General features: G+C 37.2%; 2 protein-coding genes and 1 long non-coding RNA gene across 3 annotated transcripts in view; 1 reads left to right on the top strand and 2 right to left on the bottom strand.

Moving 5' to 3' along the window:
- Nucleotides 1-6,860, bottom strand: part of LOC310739423 — a 195,388-nt gene extending 188,528 nt beyond the window's left edge. The window contains exon 1 of the long non-coding RNA XR_014537396.1: nucleotides 6,827-6,860. This is a non-coding gene — a long non-coding RNA (uncharacterized lncRNA). The remainder of the gene's footprint in view (nucleotides 1-6,826) is intronic.
- LOC310739418 (proteinase-activated receptor 3) lies at nucleotides 2,942-4,869 on the bottom strand. Its single transcript, XM_083565338.1, has one exon. The coding sequence runs from the start codon at nucleotides 4,565-4,567 to the stop codon at nucleotides 3,608-3,610; it is 960 nt and encodes a 319-aa protein (XP_083421464.1). The 5' UTR covers nucleotides 4,568-4,869; the 3' UTR covers nucleotides 2,942-3,607.
- A 2,702-nt stretch (nucleotides 6,861-9,562) lies between the features above and the next one.
- Nucleotides 9,563-16,324, top strand: part of wdr38 (WD repeat domain 38) — a gene marked incomplete at its 3' end in the record, with an annotated part of 11,074 nt that continues 4,312 nt past the window's right edge. The window contains exons 1-5 of the mRNA XM_083565406.1: nucleotides 9,563-9,884; nucleotides 10,742-10,862; nucleotides 10,957-11,073; nucleotides 15,576-15,673; nucleotides 15,903-15,983. Of these exons, the coding sequence (XP_083421532.1) occupies nucleotides 9,816-9,884; nucleotides 10,742-10,862; nucleotides 10,957-11,073; nucleotides 15,576-15,673; nucleotides 15,903-15,983 (486 nt within the window). The 5' untranslated portion in view covers nucleotides 9,563-9,815. The remainder of the gene's footprint in view (nucleotides 9,885-10,741; nucleotides 10,863-10,956; nucleotides 11,074-15,575; nucleotides 15,674-15,902; nucleotides 15,984-16,324) is intronic.

Below are 16,324 nucleotides of genomic sequence, written 5' to 3'. Positions count from 1 at the left end.
AATCTGACCATAGTCATGGTATACTGTCAAATGGCACTTATAGGTTAAACAAGCTCTTAATTAATGCTCAAAAAACATTCTTTATGTGCTCTTTCTCCATCATTGAACCAGCTCCGGCATGGAGGAGTTGTTGTTGAATCTACAGCTAAAGTTGAGCTAATTTATTGCTCAGGAGCACCTGATTCCACAACTTGACTGTAAAAGACTGTAGAAAGGACATTTCTCATAATCACACGTCACCCAAATAAGGATGGGTTTCACTTTGAGTCTGGTTCCTCTCATGGTTTCTTCTTCATGTCACCTAAGAGAGTCTTTTTTTGCCACAGTCGCCCAAGACTTGATCATTGGGGATAAATACACATAATTCACCTATATTAAAATTTTTTGTTCTATAATTCTTACATTCTGTAAAGCTGCTTTGAGACAATGGCCAATGTGAAAAGTGCTATATAAATAAACTTGAATTGAACTGAAAACTTGTCAAACAATAGTATGGTAGCAGATCCGATCTTGTGCCCACTCTAGTGCCCACTGAGTCCTGATCTTCACCAAAAGTGGATTTGTAGTCCATCTTCCTCAAAGTTCATAGAGCATACTTTTCTTTTCATCCTTTCAGCTCGAACCTGTTCGGCCTTTCTTGTCTGCCCTCTCTCTTATTAGTTCACAAGCTCTGATGTTTATTCGATAAACATTCTGTGTAAGCTCTAGAGGCTACCATAGGTTTAAATCCCAAGGTTATCAGAAATACTATAAAGCATTACCTAAAGTTCTTAGCCTTATTATTTGCATCGTACTTTACCCATATGATCAGTTAATAAGATAATTATATGAATGTGCAGGTGTACAGGTGTATTTTATTTTTTTATGGTGAATGGTGAATGTAGTTTAATGTACTGTTCACATCGGTGTTTGTTTCATACACTCCCATCTGGATGGTTCTTTAGCTTTTGACACACACTGACATTTGAGTTTTAGATTGAAAGATTAATATGAGACAGATGAGATTACATTTCCTGATATTTAGGAGATGTTTTAAATAACTTAGCAAATGGCATCTTTGGTGGCAGATGCCAATGTTTAAGGTGAACAGAAGTATTGGAACAGATAGTCTTAAAGTAAATGAAAGTAAATACTTACTGCATTCCTTGCTGCATTTACCTTGCTCCCAGAGCATTACTGGTCACTGGTGTATCACTGAAATCACTGGGGTTTTGTTCTTTTTTGATAATATTCCAGGCACTTACTGCAGCTTCTTCCATCTTTTTTTCTGGCCAGTGTGTTTTGTTGCAAAATGAGGCTCCTCCCAATTGGTTTGGATGTATTTGTTTGCATATTGGCAGGTATATTGTTTCTGAAGGCTTCTGAATTTATTCTGAATTAGTGAGCTCATTCCAGAACCAGCTAAGCAAACCATTACCATGACTCTACCTCCACCATGCTGGGCCTGTGAGCTTGTATATTTTGGATCATGAGAAGATCCTTTCTTTCTCATACTTTGGCCATTCTTTCAATTTGTTTCCATCAGATGTTAATCTTTAGTTTCACAACCTTTGTGAGTTAACTCTATATATTGTTAACTCCAAACTGGACTTCTGATCTTAGTGCTGATGAGATGTTGAAGTCTTCTTTGAACAATGGATTGTAATACCTTCACCCCTGATCTGTGGAGATGTGTAACTGACTGTTGATTTTAGATTTTTCTTCACAGCTTTCAAAATATTTTTGTCATCAACTGCTGTTACTGCTTTCCTTGGCCAGCCTGTTCCCTGTCTGTTTTTTATAATACCAGTGTTTTATTTGTTTTTCAAGACATTCCAAATTGTTGTATTAGTTAGCCCCATTCTGGGGCTCTGATTGATTTTCTATCTTTGTATTGTTTCAAAATGCTTGCTTTTCATCCATAGACAGCTTGACCTTTATGATGGATTGTCCTTTTTAACAACAAAGGTTTTTGTGGTGAAACCCCAGAGTTGACATTTAGAACTATTCATTAAAAAAGTCTCCTCTTATGGAGGATAATGTAAATTCACATGTTCCCACTGGTTAAAACCCACCCATTGTTGAAGTGTGACAAACAGATGTGTCTTGTTGCCTATGTCATATTTTATATATACATATATATATATATATATATATATATATATATATATATATATATATATATATATATATATATATATATATATATATATATGTATATATATATATATATATATATATATATATATATATATATATATATATATATATATACACTTCAAAAATGTTCGTCACACTTCAAAAACACACACACACACACACACACACACACACACACACACACACACACACACACACACACACACACAGACATATATGTATGTATGTATGTGTGTGTGTGTGTGTGTGTGTGTGTGTGTGAAGTGAAGTCAAGTGAATTTAATTTTGAAATGAAAAATCAGTGCTACTAAGTGTTACTAAGATTAATTTATTTTCAGTATCCTGGGTTTAAGTGGAAGCAGACATTGTCCTTTGGACCACAAGTTACACATCCTTGTCGTACACAAACCTCGTTTCTTTTACATCCAAACCCTGTTGAGAAACAGTGAAAAAAATAAATAAAAAGGAACCAAAAAAATAACTCCACAGGATATATGGAGGAAAAAGAACACAAGATCAAAGGTCATCAATGTTAAAATATACTTGGGGTTATCAGCAAGTCGAATGATGCTCATGTTATGCAGAATGTAACAGTAGGCAGGAAGAGTGCATAAAGAGACAGATTAATAGACAAGGTATATAATAAATGAGAGATAAAACAAGGAAAAAGAGCATCGTGGCATGTTCAGATTGTTAGTCATACTTCACTTTTATTTTTATCACTAGTCACAGAAGAAACATCAGAGTAGCACAAAAGACCACATTAATAATATAGAAAATAAATGAACAGTCCTAAACTCACTGAGATTGATAGGCATTTATTTTTGTGGTAATAGTTATAGTGCAACAAAAACTATAAACCAATAAAAGGAATTTTAAATGTGCAGTCTGTCTACAGTAAAAATATATTTACATACACATTTCTCCTTCATAACAATACACTTTCAAATAAAATGTCTTTCTGTACACCTTTTAAGTGTACGCACACACACACACACACACACACACACACACACACACACACACACACATACATCACAGTAATACAATAGGCCCTTTATAGTCCTGGCTATTTAAATGGCTCACCATGTTTTGTCCATGTATAATGGATAGCTGTTTGAAACCAAATAGCCGAGTCTTTGCACACCTGATCTGAATGCTAATTCCTCTTTCCTACTGTTACAAAGATAATAATTATAATGAAAAAAGAAAAGAAAGCTGTTTCTACTCCTTAAAGCTGTCAAATATGCATTGCATCTGATTAGCAGACTTTTCCATATTGTTTGTAACATTTGTAACAGTTTCTAAGTTTCACAAATCTTCAGGGTCATTTTGTAAAATTGATATGCAATAGATCTTGCTGGCTTCATTTTTCTGGCTGAAAAATATAGCTTCTCTGCACTAAAGCAACCCCCGACTTCATTTATAATCTCAATAAAGGTTCGATCAAATATAAAAATATCCAAATTTAAGTGGAAATGCTGAGCATCTTTCCCTTGCGTGTCATAAAGTAAAGCCGGGAGCCGGTTGTCCTAGACATGAGCACAAACAGAAATGGGTCCAAACAGCAGTGAAGGCAACAGAGACACACAACCACATTAAAGTAGGTGTAGAAATTGTCATCTCCGATCGTGTATATGCGTACATAGTGTAGGAAGTGTATGCAGCTGCTTGGGCTGAAACAAATGACAAAGATGAGAAAGACCAACGTGCTGGCCTTGATGTAGACACTCCAGTCATGGTGTGACCGGTTCAAATGCCATACACTTGAGGCAAAACACGCTGTGGTAATAAGCAGAGGAAGCAGGAAGCCTAATAACGTTAACCCTATGTTGTAATACACCAGGAAGTTGTAAGCGCTGACATCTATAGGAAGGACATCGTGGCATGTGGTGATTCCAAGCTGAGGGATGTAGTAGCTCTGATGTACTAGAAGATTGGGCAACATTGCTAGCGAAAACACAAGCCACACCCCTAAACTAGTCCAGGCCGTGCAGGAGCGCTTGGGAAGGCTTTTGTAAAAGAAGGGGTGTACCACAGCTAGGTAGCGCTTGATGCTTACACATGCTAGTGTGTGTGCCGAGCAATACAAGTTGCCATAGAAGCAGGCAGTGGTGAAACGGCACGCAGCTTCGCCAAACGTCCAGTTATTGCCCGAAAAGTGATAATGTGCTTTGAGCAGCAGGCTGAGCAAGAGAAGGAGGTCTGACGCTGCCAGGCTGCAGCACAGTATGGCCACTGATACCACACGAACTTTAGTGCCAATCGAAATCAAAATGCCAACATTGGCAGGAACTCCTATGACAATCGCCACCACATAGATTGACGGGATGATTCGTGTGCTCAGTGAACTCTTTAGGTATTGGCCGCTGCTATTGTCCAACAATTTAAGGGCCGGAACAACAGCTTTATAGGAATGTGTTTGCATTTCCGTCGAATTTGGAGGAAGAGGAAGCTGAACGGGGATGGCGTGACCCTGAAACGTTCTTGGGTTAATAACACTTGTATTGTTACTGCCAGTTTTCTGCTGTTGACCTAAACAAAAAAAAAAAGGAGTTAGGTTTCAGTGCTTTGCTAATTAAAATGCTGCTAGATTAAATTTCCATTTTCTTTAAAAAGATTCGATACTACTAGCCCTCAGCATATGCCATATGATGGCAAATATCATGCACTTGGAAACAGTCACTTGTTAAAAATCAGACATTTTCCAAGATGATTCATTTCCAGCATTGTGTAAGTTTTAGTAGCATACGTATCGTCCATTGTGAAACCGTAGTACTTGAGTGCTTGTATGTGGCAGCCAATATAAAACCATACATATTATGTGAATCTATAAGCTTGTGAAGGTAGTATTGTATTCACACAACCAATTCACAGAACTTTTTCTCCACATTAAATATCATAAGGCATTTAATTATTATCCAGAAACGTATTTTGTATTTTTACTAAGTTTAAATAAGACATTACATTTACTATATACTATATAAAATGTCATGAGTCCACTAATTTTGTTGTAACTGTTCTAATGCAGTAAACACATCGTAATTAATTCAATCAAATGAACAAAATGTGACCTTTTCACATACTTATGTCTTGTATAACTATAGTGTTAAATAACTGTACCACAATCTAGCTTATTATGTACACTATTATGATATTGTCTTCAATTTAACACACAGCTAAAAATAATTAAAAAAAACTTCAAAATAGCTGTTTGAAATGTTAAAATAAAGTTTTTACCTTGTGTCATTACAAGTAAAGCTACAAGTAAAGTCAACAGGATAGCCCTGGATGTATTTGCCATGGCTTCTGTTCAGTTATATCTTTCCCAAAGGGTTACTGAAGACTAAACAGTTCTCTCAACGTCAGCCGTATTTATCCGCAAAAAAGAAGAAGAAAGAGTCAGACGTTCTACTTGTCTAAACATGCTGTGATGTCAGAATAAAAAAAACATTTCCCCAAGTGTGCGCTCTCTCTCTCTCTCTCTCTCTCTCTCTCTCTCTCTCTCTCTCTCTCTCTCTTTTTTTTTTCTCAGTAGCCAGAAACTACTGGCAACAAAATTCCTTAGCACTTACATAACCCAGTCCCTTTCCACATTTCCCTTTCCCATACCATTTTATCTGTTAATTAATTAATTAATTAATTAATTAATTCATTCATTCATTCATTCATTCATTCATTCATTTATTTATAATATTTATTTTTATTGCATCCGTCAGTTAGCCTCAAATAATAGCAGTTGTGCATCTTTACATTATCTTTACCTTATTAGCATTAACGTTGACATTATACAGCGGATAAAAAAGTATTGAACGTCACCATTTTTCTCAGTAAATATATTTCTTAGGGTGCTATTGACATGAAATTTTTACCAGATGTTGGCAACAACCCATGTAATCCACAAATACAAAATAAATCAAACTATAGATGTCTATAAATGAACTAATGTGTAATAAAGTGAAATGAAACAGGGAAAAGCATTGAACATGATGTATTTATTGGTAATGTAAAGCCTCCTGTTTGGAGAGACTAGTTGCACATATTGCTCAGGTGTGATTTTGGTCTATTCTTCTACACAAACAATCATCAAATCTTTAATGTTCTGTGGCTTCTTTTATAAACTCTGATCTTTAGTTATTTTTATAGATTTTTTATTAGATTTAAGTCAGGTGATTGGCTGGACCATTCTAGCAGCTTTATTTTCTTTCTCTGAAATCAGTTGAGCGTTTCCTTGGCTGTGTGTTTGGGATCATCGTCTTGCTGAAAAAACCAGCCCCACACCATGATGTTCCCACCTCCAAACTTCACTGTTGGTATGGTGTTTTTGAGGGTGATGTGCAGTGCCATTTGTCCTCCAAACATGGTGTGTATTATGGCATACAAAGAGTTCAATTTTGGTCTTATCTGACCAGACTATATTCTTTCCAGTATTTCACAGGCTTGTGCAAACTTTAAACACGCTTCAACATGTTTTTTCTTTAGCAGTGGAGTCTTGCGTGGTGAGTGTGCATGCAGGCCATAGCGGTTGAATGCATTACTTATTGTTTTCTTTGAAACAATTGTACCTGATAATTTCAGGTCTTTCTGAAGTTCTCCACAAGTGGTCCTCGGCTCTTATACAACTCGATTGCGTTTTGATTACTGATTGATTTCAGCAGGTGTCTTGGCTTTCCATGCCTTTTTGCACCTCCCTTTCTTCATGTGTTCAATCCTTTCCCCTGTATATATATATACACAGATAGACAGATAGAGATTTATATATATATATATATATATATATATATATATATATATATATATACAGTGAGGAAAATAAGTATTTGAACACGCTGCTATTTTGCAAGTTCTCCCACTTAGAAATCATGGAGGGGTCTGAAATTGTCATCGTAGGTGCATGTCCACTGTGAGAGACATAATCTAAAAAAAAAAATCCAGAAATCACAATATATGATTTTTAAACTATTTATTTGTACGATGCAGCTGCAAATAAGTATTTGAACACCTGAGAAAGTCAATGTTAATATTTGGTACAGGAGCCTTTGTTTGCAATTACAGAGGTCAAACGTTTCCTGTAGTTTTTCACCAGGTTTACACACACTGCAGGAGGGATTTTGGCCCACTCCTCCACACAGATCTTCTCTAGATCAGTCAGGTTTCTGGCCTGTCGCTGAGAAACACAGAGTTTGAGCTCCCTCCAAAGATTCTCTATTGGGTTTAGGTCTGGAGACTGGCTAGACCACGCCAGAACCTTGATATGCTTCTTACAGAGCCACTCCTTGGTTATCCTGGCTGTGTGCTTTGGGTCATTGTCATGTTGGAAGACCCAGCCTCGACCCATCTTCAATGCTCTAACTGAGGGAAGGAGGTTGTTCCCCAAAATCTCTTAATACATGGCCCCGGTCATCCTCTCCTTAATACAGTGCAGTCACCCTGTCCCATGTGCAGAAAAACACCCCCAAAGCATGATGCTACCACCCCCATGCTTCACAGTAGGGATGGTGTTCTTGGGATGGTACTCATCATTCTTCTTCCTCCAAACACGTTTAGTGGAAATATGACCCAAAAGTTCTATTTTGGTCTCATCTGACCACATGACTTTCTCCCATGACTCCTCTGGATCATCCAAATGGTCATTGGCAAACTTAAGACGTGCCTGGACATGTGCTGGTTTAAGCAGGGGAACCTTCCGTGCCATGCATGATTTCAAACCATGACGTCTTAGTGTATTACCAACAGTAACCTTGGAAACGGTGGTCCCAGCTCTTTTCAGGTCATTGACCAGCTCCTCCCATGTAGTTCTGGGCTGATTTCTCACCTTCCTTAGGATCTATGAGACCCCACGAGGTGAGATTTTGCATGGAGCCCCAGTCCGAGGGAGATTGACAGTCATGTTAAGCTTCTTCCATTTTCTAATGATTGCTCCAACAGTGGACCTTTTTTCACCAAGCTGCTTGGCAATTTCCCCGTAGCCCTTTCCAGCCTTGTGGAGGTGTACAATTTTGTCTCTAGTGTCTTTGGACAGCTCTTTGGTCTTGGCCATGTTAGTAGTTGGATTCTTACTGATTGTATGGGGTGGACAGGTGTCTTTATGCAGCTAACGACCTCAAACAGGTGCATCTAATTTAGGATAATAAATGTAGTGGAGGTGGACATTTTAAAGGCAGACTAACAGGTCTTTGAGGGTCAGAATTCTAGCTGATAGACAGGTGTTCAAATACTTATTTGCAGCTGTATCATACAAATAAATAGTTTAAAAATCATATATTGTGATTTCTGGATTTTTTTTTTTAGATTATGTCTCTCACAGTGGACATGCACCTACGATGACAATTTCAGACCCTTCGAAGATTTCTAAGTGGGAGAACTTGCAAAATAGCAGCGTGTTCAAATACTTATTTTCCTCACTGTATATATATATATATATATATATATATATATATATATAAAAAATCTCTATCTGTGTGTGACACAGTAGTGGCCTTGTGGTTTTATTAATAGTGGCCTTGTGGTCTCATCAAGTTTTTATTTTTACAGTTTTTAAGTCTGCATCATGTTTATAGAGCTGTTGTGTATTTCGCATCCTGCTAAGAGGCTTCCAATGACTCAGAGGTCAGACTGCTAAAGATAACATTCTAGCTCGCTGTTCACATCTGCAGATGTGCATTTCATGAGAACAGCAAGTCAAATTTCAGAGACTCATTCAAACAAGAAGCTCAGCTTTGTCAGGGTCTCAGTGGATCTAGATCACTGTGCAATGAGGCAGGGAAACACAATGAATGGGATGTCAGTCCAATGCAAGACATAATACACACACACATATTCACACTCACATCCTGGAGTAAGCACACACACACACACACCCACACACACACGCTTGAAGACCATGTGCAGAAAGTCCCCACAGACGGTAAACCAAGGTCACGAACTGAGGCTGCTGTAATTGTGAGGCGCCGCTATCATTTCACTCTGTCTGATTTGAGCATTGCATATTTCACAAACTGTCCTCAAATTGTCTAAAAAAACCCTCAGACATTTATACACTTAGTTACACACTTTATCATGGCAGTTTTTTTATAATTATGTTTTGATTTGGTCTGACATTTGCATTATATTCAGTTATAATCCACAACTCAACACGATTTTCTCAAATATTCAAATAAATGCGCATAAAAGTGTTACAAGTCATTTTACTGGTTTCATTCATTCTAAATAAATAGTTTAAATAAACGGTGCTACTTTTGAATAGCTGCACAATGAATATGTTGAATAGCACACCAACATTATTGGTAGTATTGTCAGTTCATTTCTACATTTACATTTGAAAGCAGCTACATTTTATTATTTATTTTTACATTACTTTATTATTGTTTTAACATTTATAGTAGTAAGACAAAAGCTTGAGTCTGCTTGTGTTTGTGAATCATGACATTCTTTCTTTGGGTAAGAAGCCGAATTTGGAGACGAATTTGTTTAAAATTAATTCTTAACAAGCTCTTCTGGGTCTGACTGGGCTTGTTAATGATCAACACAGTCCACCCTGCTCACTAAACCGTCACTGTGGATACGATGAAGCCGTAAACAACTTCACCTACAGCTTGAGCTCCTTTTGGATGCAACAGGAAATTAAACGATTATTGTTATTTCTTAAGGATTTATAATTCGTCATAAGCGGAGCCATGTGGCAGGATCTGTCTGAGGACATCATCGATGCCAGAGTCACATACTTTTCAGGCCACAAAGGAGAGGTGAGTGAAGGTCATATTATAAATAATAGATATATTACACTTTAAATGTGTATTTCTTTGTTTATTCATCTTTTTGCTGTTGATTATTATGCTACTAGACACCTAGACATAAAAACATCACAATGAAACATATGTTTAAAATAAAAACACTTCATTTTGAATACAGGTATAACACTTATTAGGCATTAGCATGTCATGGGGTGGCAATAAAGAGGCAAGGTAGGGTATATATTAATAGGGTATATATTTAAAATGGTTATGTATATAAAATGGTTTCATTAGCAGAATATCATATTTACTTCTGGAGATATTAAATGCAGTTAGGATACAACATGAGCAATAGTTTGAACTTCACAAAAACAGTGCGTGCTAAAAATCCTCAGCTGAATTCAGTTGATAATCTCACTTGTATTTGAGACTTGTACCTAAGAACTGCTTCTGTATTCATAAAGACTATTACAATCATAATAAACATCTCAGTATATTCATAGAATAATGATTCAGACGTCACTCATGAGGATAGCTTTTCTTTTTAGTCACTTTAAGTGTGCTTCCTCATATTGATTTTTCCTTGCCTTTGTTGCATCCTACTTGTTCATTTGAAATTACAAATATACAATGAAATCAAAATCAAAATCTAAAACTGCATGACTGTCTATTGTTAAAAGCACTAAAACCAGACATAAAATGGAAAAGAACTTGAGAGAAAATAACTACATTCTTTCAGAGACACAATTTTGGAGGACAGGAATTGTTGAAATAGTTGCTGGTTATAATTGATATTATTATTATTATTATTATTATTATTATTATTATTATTATTATTATTATTATTATTATTATTATTATTATTGCAGGTAAACTGTTGCGCGTTCTCACCTGACTGTCAGCTCGTGCTTACATGCTCAGATGATGGCTGCCTTTACCTGTGGAAAGCATCTAATGGCAAGCTCATGGCCAAAATACGTGGTCATACAGGTTTGGATGTACAAGAATGTAATTTCTTTATTCCATACATCATGAGGTAGCTAAATGTCTTAAACGTATATAAACTGTGGTTTTTGATACTCAGGGCCAGTGAAATGCTGTACTTTTTCCAAGGATGGCTGTTTGTTTGCAAGTGTATCACATGATTGTACCGCTCGTGTCTGGCGCACATCCCCTATCCAGTGCATTCACATTTTGACAGGTTTGTTTGAATTCAAATATAACGATTGGAAAAGGGACTCTGACCTCCTATGGACAAGAACATTCATTTTCTTACCTCCTGCTTTAGGGGCATATTAAGGTGGAAATGCCCCTAAATAAACATCATGCCACTAATGTGACATCAGGTGTTGATTTAAATAATCATATCTAGCTCATGTTTACTTGAGTAAGTAAACATGATTTAAAATAGATTTTTGAACAGAATGAAATTTCAATGCAAGCTAATCCCAATGAGCAAACAGCATGTTTAAGCTTTTACAATGCTACAATAGTATATTAAGACTTAATATACTATTGTAGCATTGTAAAAGCTTAAACATGCTGTTTGCTCATTGGGATTAGCTTGCATTGAAATTTCATTCTGTTCAGAAATCTATTTTAAAACACTGGAGCTCAAAATAATTATTGTAAAGTGACATTTCTTGTTCAAAATTATTTTTTATGAAAAATATAAAACGAAAAAATCTTGCTTGCATAAATATTCAATTCCTTCTCATTCATATTTGGTCAAACAAACTTTGGCTGCAATAACAGCAGATAAATAAAACTTTTGGGGTACAGATGGACTAGCTTTGCACAAAATTAGAGATTTGCTCCAGGCTGTTCAGGTTGGTAAGTGTTGCTTGTGGATTGCAATTTTCAATGAGTAGCATAATTCCTCACTAGGACTGAGATCAGGACTTTGGCTGAGCCAATATAGGATATATATAGTTTTATTTTTAAGCCATTTCTATGCTGCTTTGACCTTGTGCTCAGTGTCACTGACCCACCTAAGATTCAGTTTTTAGTTGGGTCACTCACATGCTTTCAGATGGCACTTAAGTAATTGCTTCTTTTCTGCCTGGCACCCACACATTATACAATCTGGCCAACATTATACAATGTTTTTGACATGATTTGACTTTTTGCACTGTTACATCACTCCCAGGCACTCTGAACTCTGTTGCTTCTTCAAAGTGATTATTGGCCTCTCTGTGGCTTTCCTTCCTGTTGGAGTGCTTAGTTTTGATGAACAGCCATTTTTGGCAGTGCCTGGGTGGTGTGGTGCAGCTTCCATTTCCTGATTATATATTCAATTGTGCTTTGGATATTATGTTATACTCTATATTTAATCCATGCATCTCATTATTCTATTTTTAACTTCTGTGGAAAGCTCTTTGGTTCTCATTTTCATTCACATTCACAACCTGACCATTTATCCTTCGACAATGGGGTTTTTATCCTGAAAATGCGATGGCACCTTTAATGGTGCACAGATGCCAATGATTTTGTTGAACTGTGTTTATGTTCAGGCAGCTTCCACATCACAGGGTTTGAATACATGTGCAAGTAAGATATTTCAGTATTTACTTTTTTCAGCTGGTGTCCTGGCTTTCCATGCCTTTTTGCACCTCCCTTTCTTCATGTGTTTAATACTTTTTCCCTGTGTCATTTCACATTATTACACATAACTTAATTTATCGACATGCACGGTTTGATTTCTTTGAATGTATGAAATGCATGGAGATGTTTTGAAATATATGTTTTGAGAAAAATGGTGATGTATTCAATACTTATTTTACCCGCTGTACATACATATATATATATATACATACACACAGTGAGGAAAATAAGTATTTGAACACCCTGCTATTTTGCAAGTTCTCCCATTTAGAAATCATGGAGGGGTCTGAAATTGTCATCGTAGGTGCATGTCCACTGTGAGAGACATAATCTAAAAAAAAAAATCCAGAAATTACAATATATGATTTTTAAACTATTTATTTGTATGATACAGCTGCAAATAAGTATTTGAACACCTGTCTATCAGCTAGAATTCTGACCCTCAAAGACCTGTTAGTCTGCCTTTAAAATGTCCACCTCCACTACATTTATTATCCTAAATTAGATGCACCTGTTTGAGGTCATTAGCTGCATAAAGACACCTGTCCACCCCATACAATCAGTAAGAATCCAACCATTAACATGGCCAAGACCAAAGAGCTGTCCAAAGACACTAGAGACAAAATTGTACACCTCCACAAGGCTGGAAAGGGCTACGGGGAAATTGCCAAGCAGCTTGGTGAAAAAAGGTCCACTGTTGGAGCAATCATTAGAAAATGGAAGAAGCTAAACATGACTGTCAATCTCCCTCGGACTGGGGCTCCATGCAAGATCTCACCTCGTGGGGTCTCAATGATCCTAAGGAAGGTGAGAAATCAGCCCAGAACTACACGGGAGGAGCTGGTCAATGACCTGATAAGAGCTGGGACCGACGTTTTCAAGGTTACTGTTGGTAATACACTAAGACGTCGTGGTTTGAAATCATGCATGGCACGGAAGGTTCCCCTGCTTAAACCAGCACATGTCCAGGCAAGTCTTAAGTTTGCCAATGAACATTTGGATGATCCAGAGGAGTCATGGGAGAAAGCCATGTGGTCAGATGAGACCAAAATATAACTTTTGGGTCATAATTCCACTAAAAGTGTTTGGAGGAAGAAGAATGATGAGTACCATCCCAAGAACACCATCCCTACTGTGAAGCATGGTGGTGGTAGCATCATGCTTTGGGGGTATTTATCTGCACATGGGACAGGGCGACTGCACTGTATTAAGGAGAGGATGACCGGGGCCATGTATTGCGAGATTTTGGGGAACAACCTCCTTCCCTCAGTTAGAGCATTGAAGATGGGTCGAGGCTCGGTCTTCCAACATGACAATGACCCGAAGCACACAGCCAGGATAACCAAGGAGTGGCTCTGTAAGAAGCATATCAAGGTTCTGGCGTGCCCTAGCCAGTCTCCAGACCTAAACCCAATAGAGAATCTTTGGAGGGAGCTCAAACTCCGTGTTTCTCAGCGACAGGCCAGAAACCTGACTGATCTAGAGAATATCTGTGTGGAGGAGTGGGCCAAAATCCCTCCTGCAGTGTGTGCAAACCTGGTGAAAAACTACAGGAAACGTTTGACCTCTGTTAATGCGAACAAAGGCTACTGTACCAAATATCAACATTGACTTTCTCAGGTGTTCAAATACTTATTTGCAGCTGTATCATACAAATAAATAGTTAAAAAATCATACATTGTGATTTCTGGATTTTTAACTTAAGACGTGCCTGGACATGTGCTGGTTTAAGCAGGGGAACCTTCCGTGCCATGCATGATTTCAAACCATGAGGTCTTACTGTATTACCAACAGTAACCTTGAAAACGGTGGTCCCAGCTCTCTTCAGGTCATTGACCAGCTCCTCCCGTGTAGTTCTGGGCTGATTTCTCACCTTCCTTAGGATCATTAAGACCCCACGAGGTGAGATCTTGCATGGAGCCCCAGTCCGAGGGAGATTGACAGTCATGTTTAGCTTCTTCCATTTTCTAATGATTGCTCCAACAGTGGACCTTTTTTCACCAAGCTGCTTGGCAATTTCCCCGTAGCCCTTCCCAGCCTTGTGGAGGTGTACAATTTTGTCTCTAGTGTCTTTGGACAGCTCTTTGGTCTTGGCCATGTTAGTAGTTGGATTCTTACTGATATCATATATTGTAATTTCTGGATTTTTTTTTTAGATTATGTCTCTCACAGTGGACATGCACCTACGATGACAATTTCAGACCCCTCCATGATTTCTAAGTGGGAGAACTTGCAAAATAGCAGGGTGTTCAAATACTTATTTTCCTCACTTTATATACACATCTGTGTGTGACTCAGTAGTGGCCTTGTGGCCTAATCAATAGTGGCCTTGTGGTTTCATTAAGTTTAATTTTTACAGTTTTTAAGTCTGCATCATGCATGTGTTTATAGAGCTATTTTGTATTTCACATCCTGCTAAGAGGCTTGCAATGACTCAGAGTTCAAACAGCTAAATAATCTTTTTTTTTTTTTACAAAATATTTACTTATAAAAAAAAAAAAAACGGTCTCCTTAAAATAATTTATTTTGAGTTTTAGTTTTTCAAAATAAAATATTGAACAGAATAATAGTTTAAACGCACCATTTATAGTTTAGTAAAATAAAATAATTTGTAATTTCCTTGCCACAGTCTCCACTGCCTTGCTCATTAGGGATAAACTTTGGAGCATAAGCACTGATGACATTTATAATCACCCCTTCAACTTCCAGCTTCATGTTCACCACCCTATCAGAAACTCTCTTCACCTCCACTACACTCTTACTGTACTCTTCCTCCAGGATCACCCCTACATCATTTCTCTTTTCATACACACCATGAAAGAACAGTTTAAACCCACCTCCAATGTTCCTGGTCTTACTCCCTTTGTTGTCATTTTTACCCACAAGTTTGGGTTTAAAAAATTTATAAGAGTTTATAAAGGCTGTGTCATTCTTAAGCCCTGATATGATGTTATTAATATGATTTAAAATCACAATATCAATTAGCCAACAAGACCATCATAATAATTACTCATGTTTATTTATGTAGATTTATGTTATATTATAATGAAACTATGCACCTTATTAAGAAACCCATATTAACCAATGGTTATTGTTCAGGTCACTTGCGAAGTGTTGAGACGGTGACTTTTAGTCCTGATGGCCGAAACCTTGTATCAGGGGGGTGGGACAACACTGTACTTCTCTGGGACATCCAGGTGAGTTCTGTGTATATGATACTTCTATAGTGGTTATCATTTTTTAACATGTTGCTGTTCATATCTAATAATAAAAAAAAAAAAAAACATAAAATGCTTTAATAAGGTGATAAGCCAAATATATTTCATGATTGTGGGCTATTGGTTTAATCGGCCTGGTTAAGAGACATAGTCAAAGAAAACTTGTTGTTTTATGCACTAATTAATATTGTCTTTTGTTATTGTGCAGACTGGGCTCAAAGTGAGACAGTTTAATGGTCACAGTGCTGCTGTTCAGAGCAGTGCAATCTCCACAGATTCACAGTACCTGGTATTTATACACACACACACACACACACACACACACACACACACACACACACACACACACACACAAACAAACACACAAAATATAGATAAAAGTATTTTATAAAAGAATTTTCGAGACATTCGTGGTTCTTTCCCAACTTGTGACAACAAAGTTAAAGGTACACAATTGTAAAGGATGACTTTGGATGTGGTAGCATTACATTTCCCTTCAAAAACCTATTCCGGCATGACAATGCCCCTGTGTACAAATCCAGCTTGCAGGCAGGTATGGTTTAAATGGGTTCGATTGGAAGATCTTGAATGGCCTGCTGGGAAACTCTGACCTTAAACCTATTAAACAAC

The sequence above is a fragment of the Silurus aristotelis genome (assembly GCF_946808225.1).
Source record: "Silurus aristotelis genome assembly, chromosome: 16".
In the NCBI taxonomy this organism is placed as follows: domain Eukaryota; kingdom Metazoa; phylum Chordata; class Actinopteri; order Siluriformes; family Siluridae; genus Silurus; species Silurus aristotelis.
Note: the sequence above shows the minus strand (reverse complement) of the source record. Positions and strands in the feature narration are given on the sequence as shown.

Excerpts from the sequence above, each read along its gene's own strand:
- LOC310739418 (XM_083565338.1), bottom strand. The coding sequence starts at position 4,567 with ATGCAAACACATTCCTATAAAGCTGTTGTTCCGGCCCTTAAATTGTTG.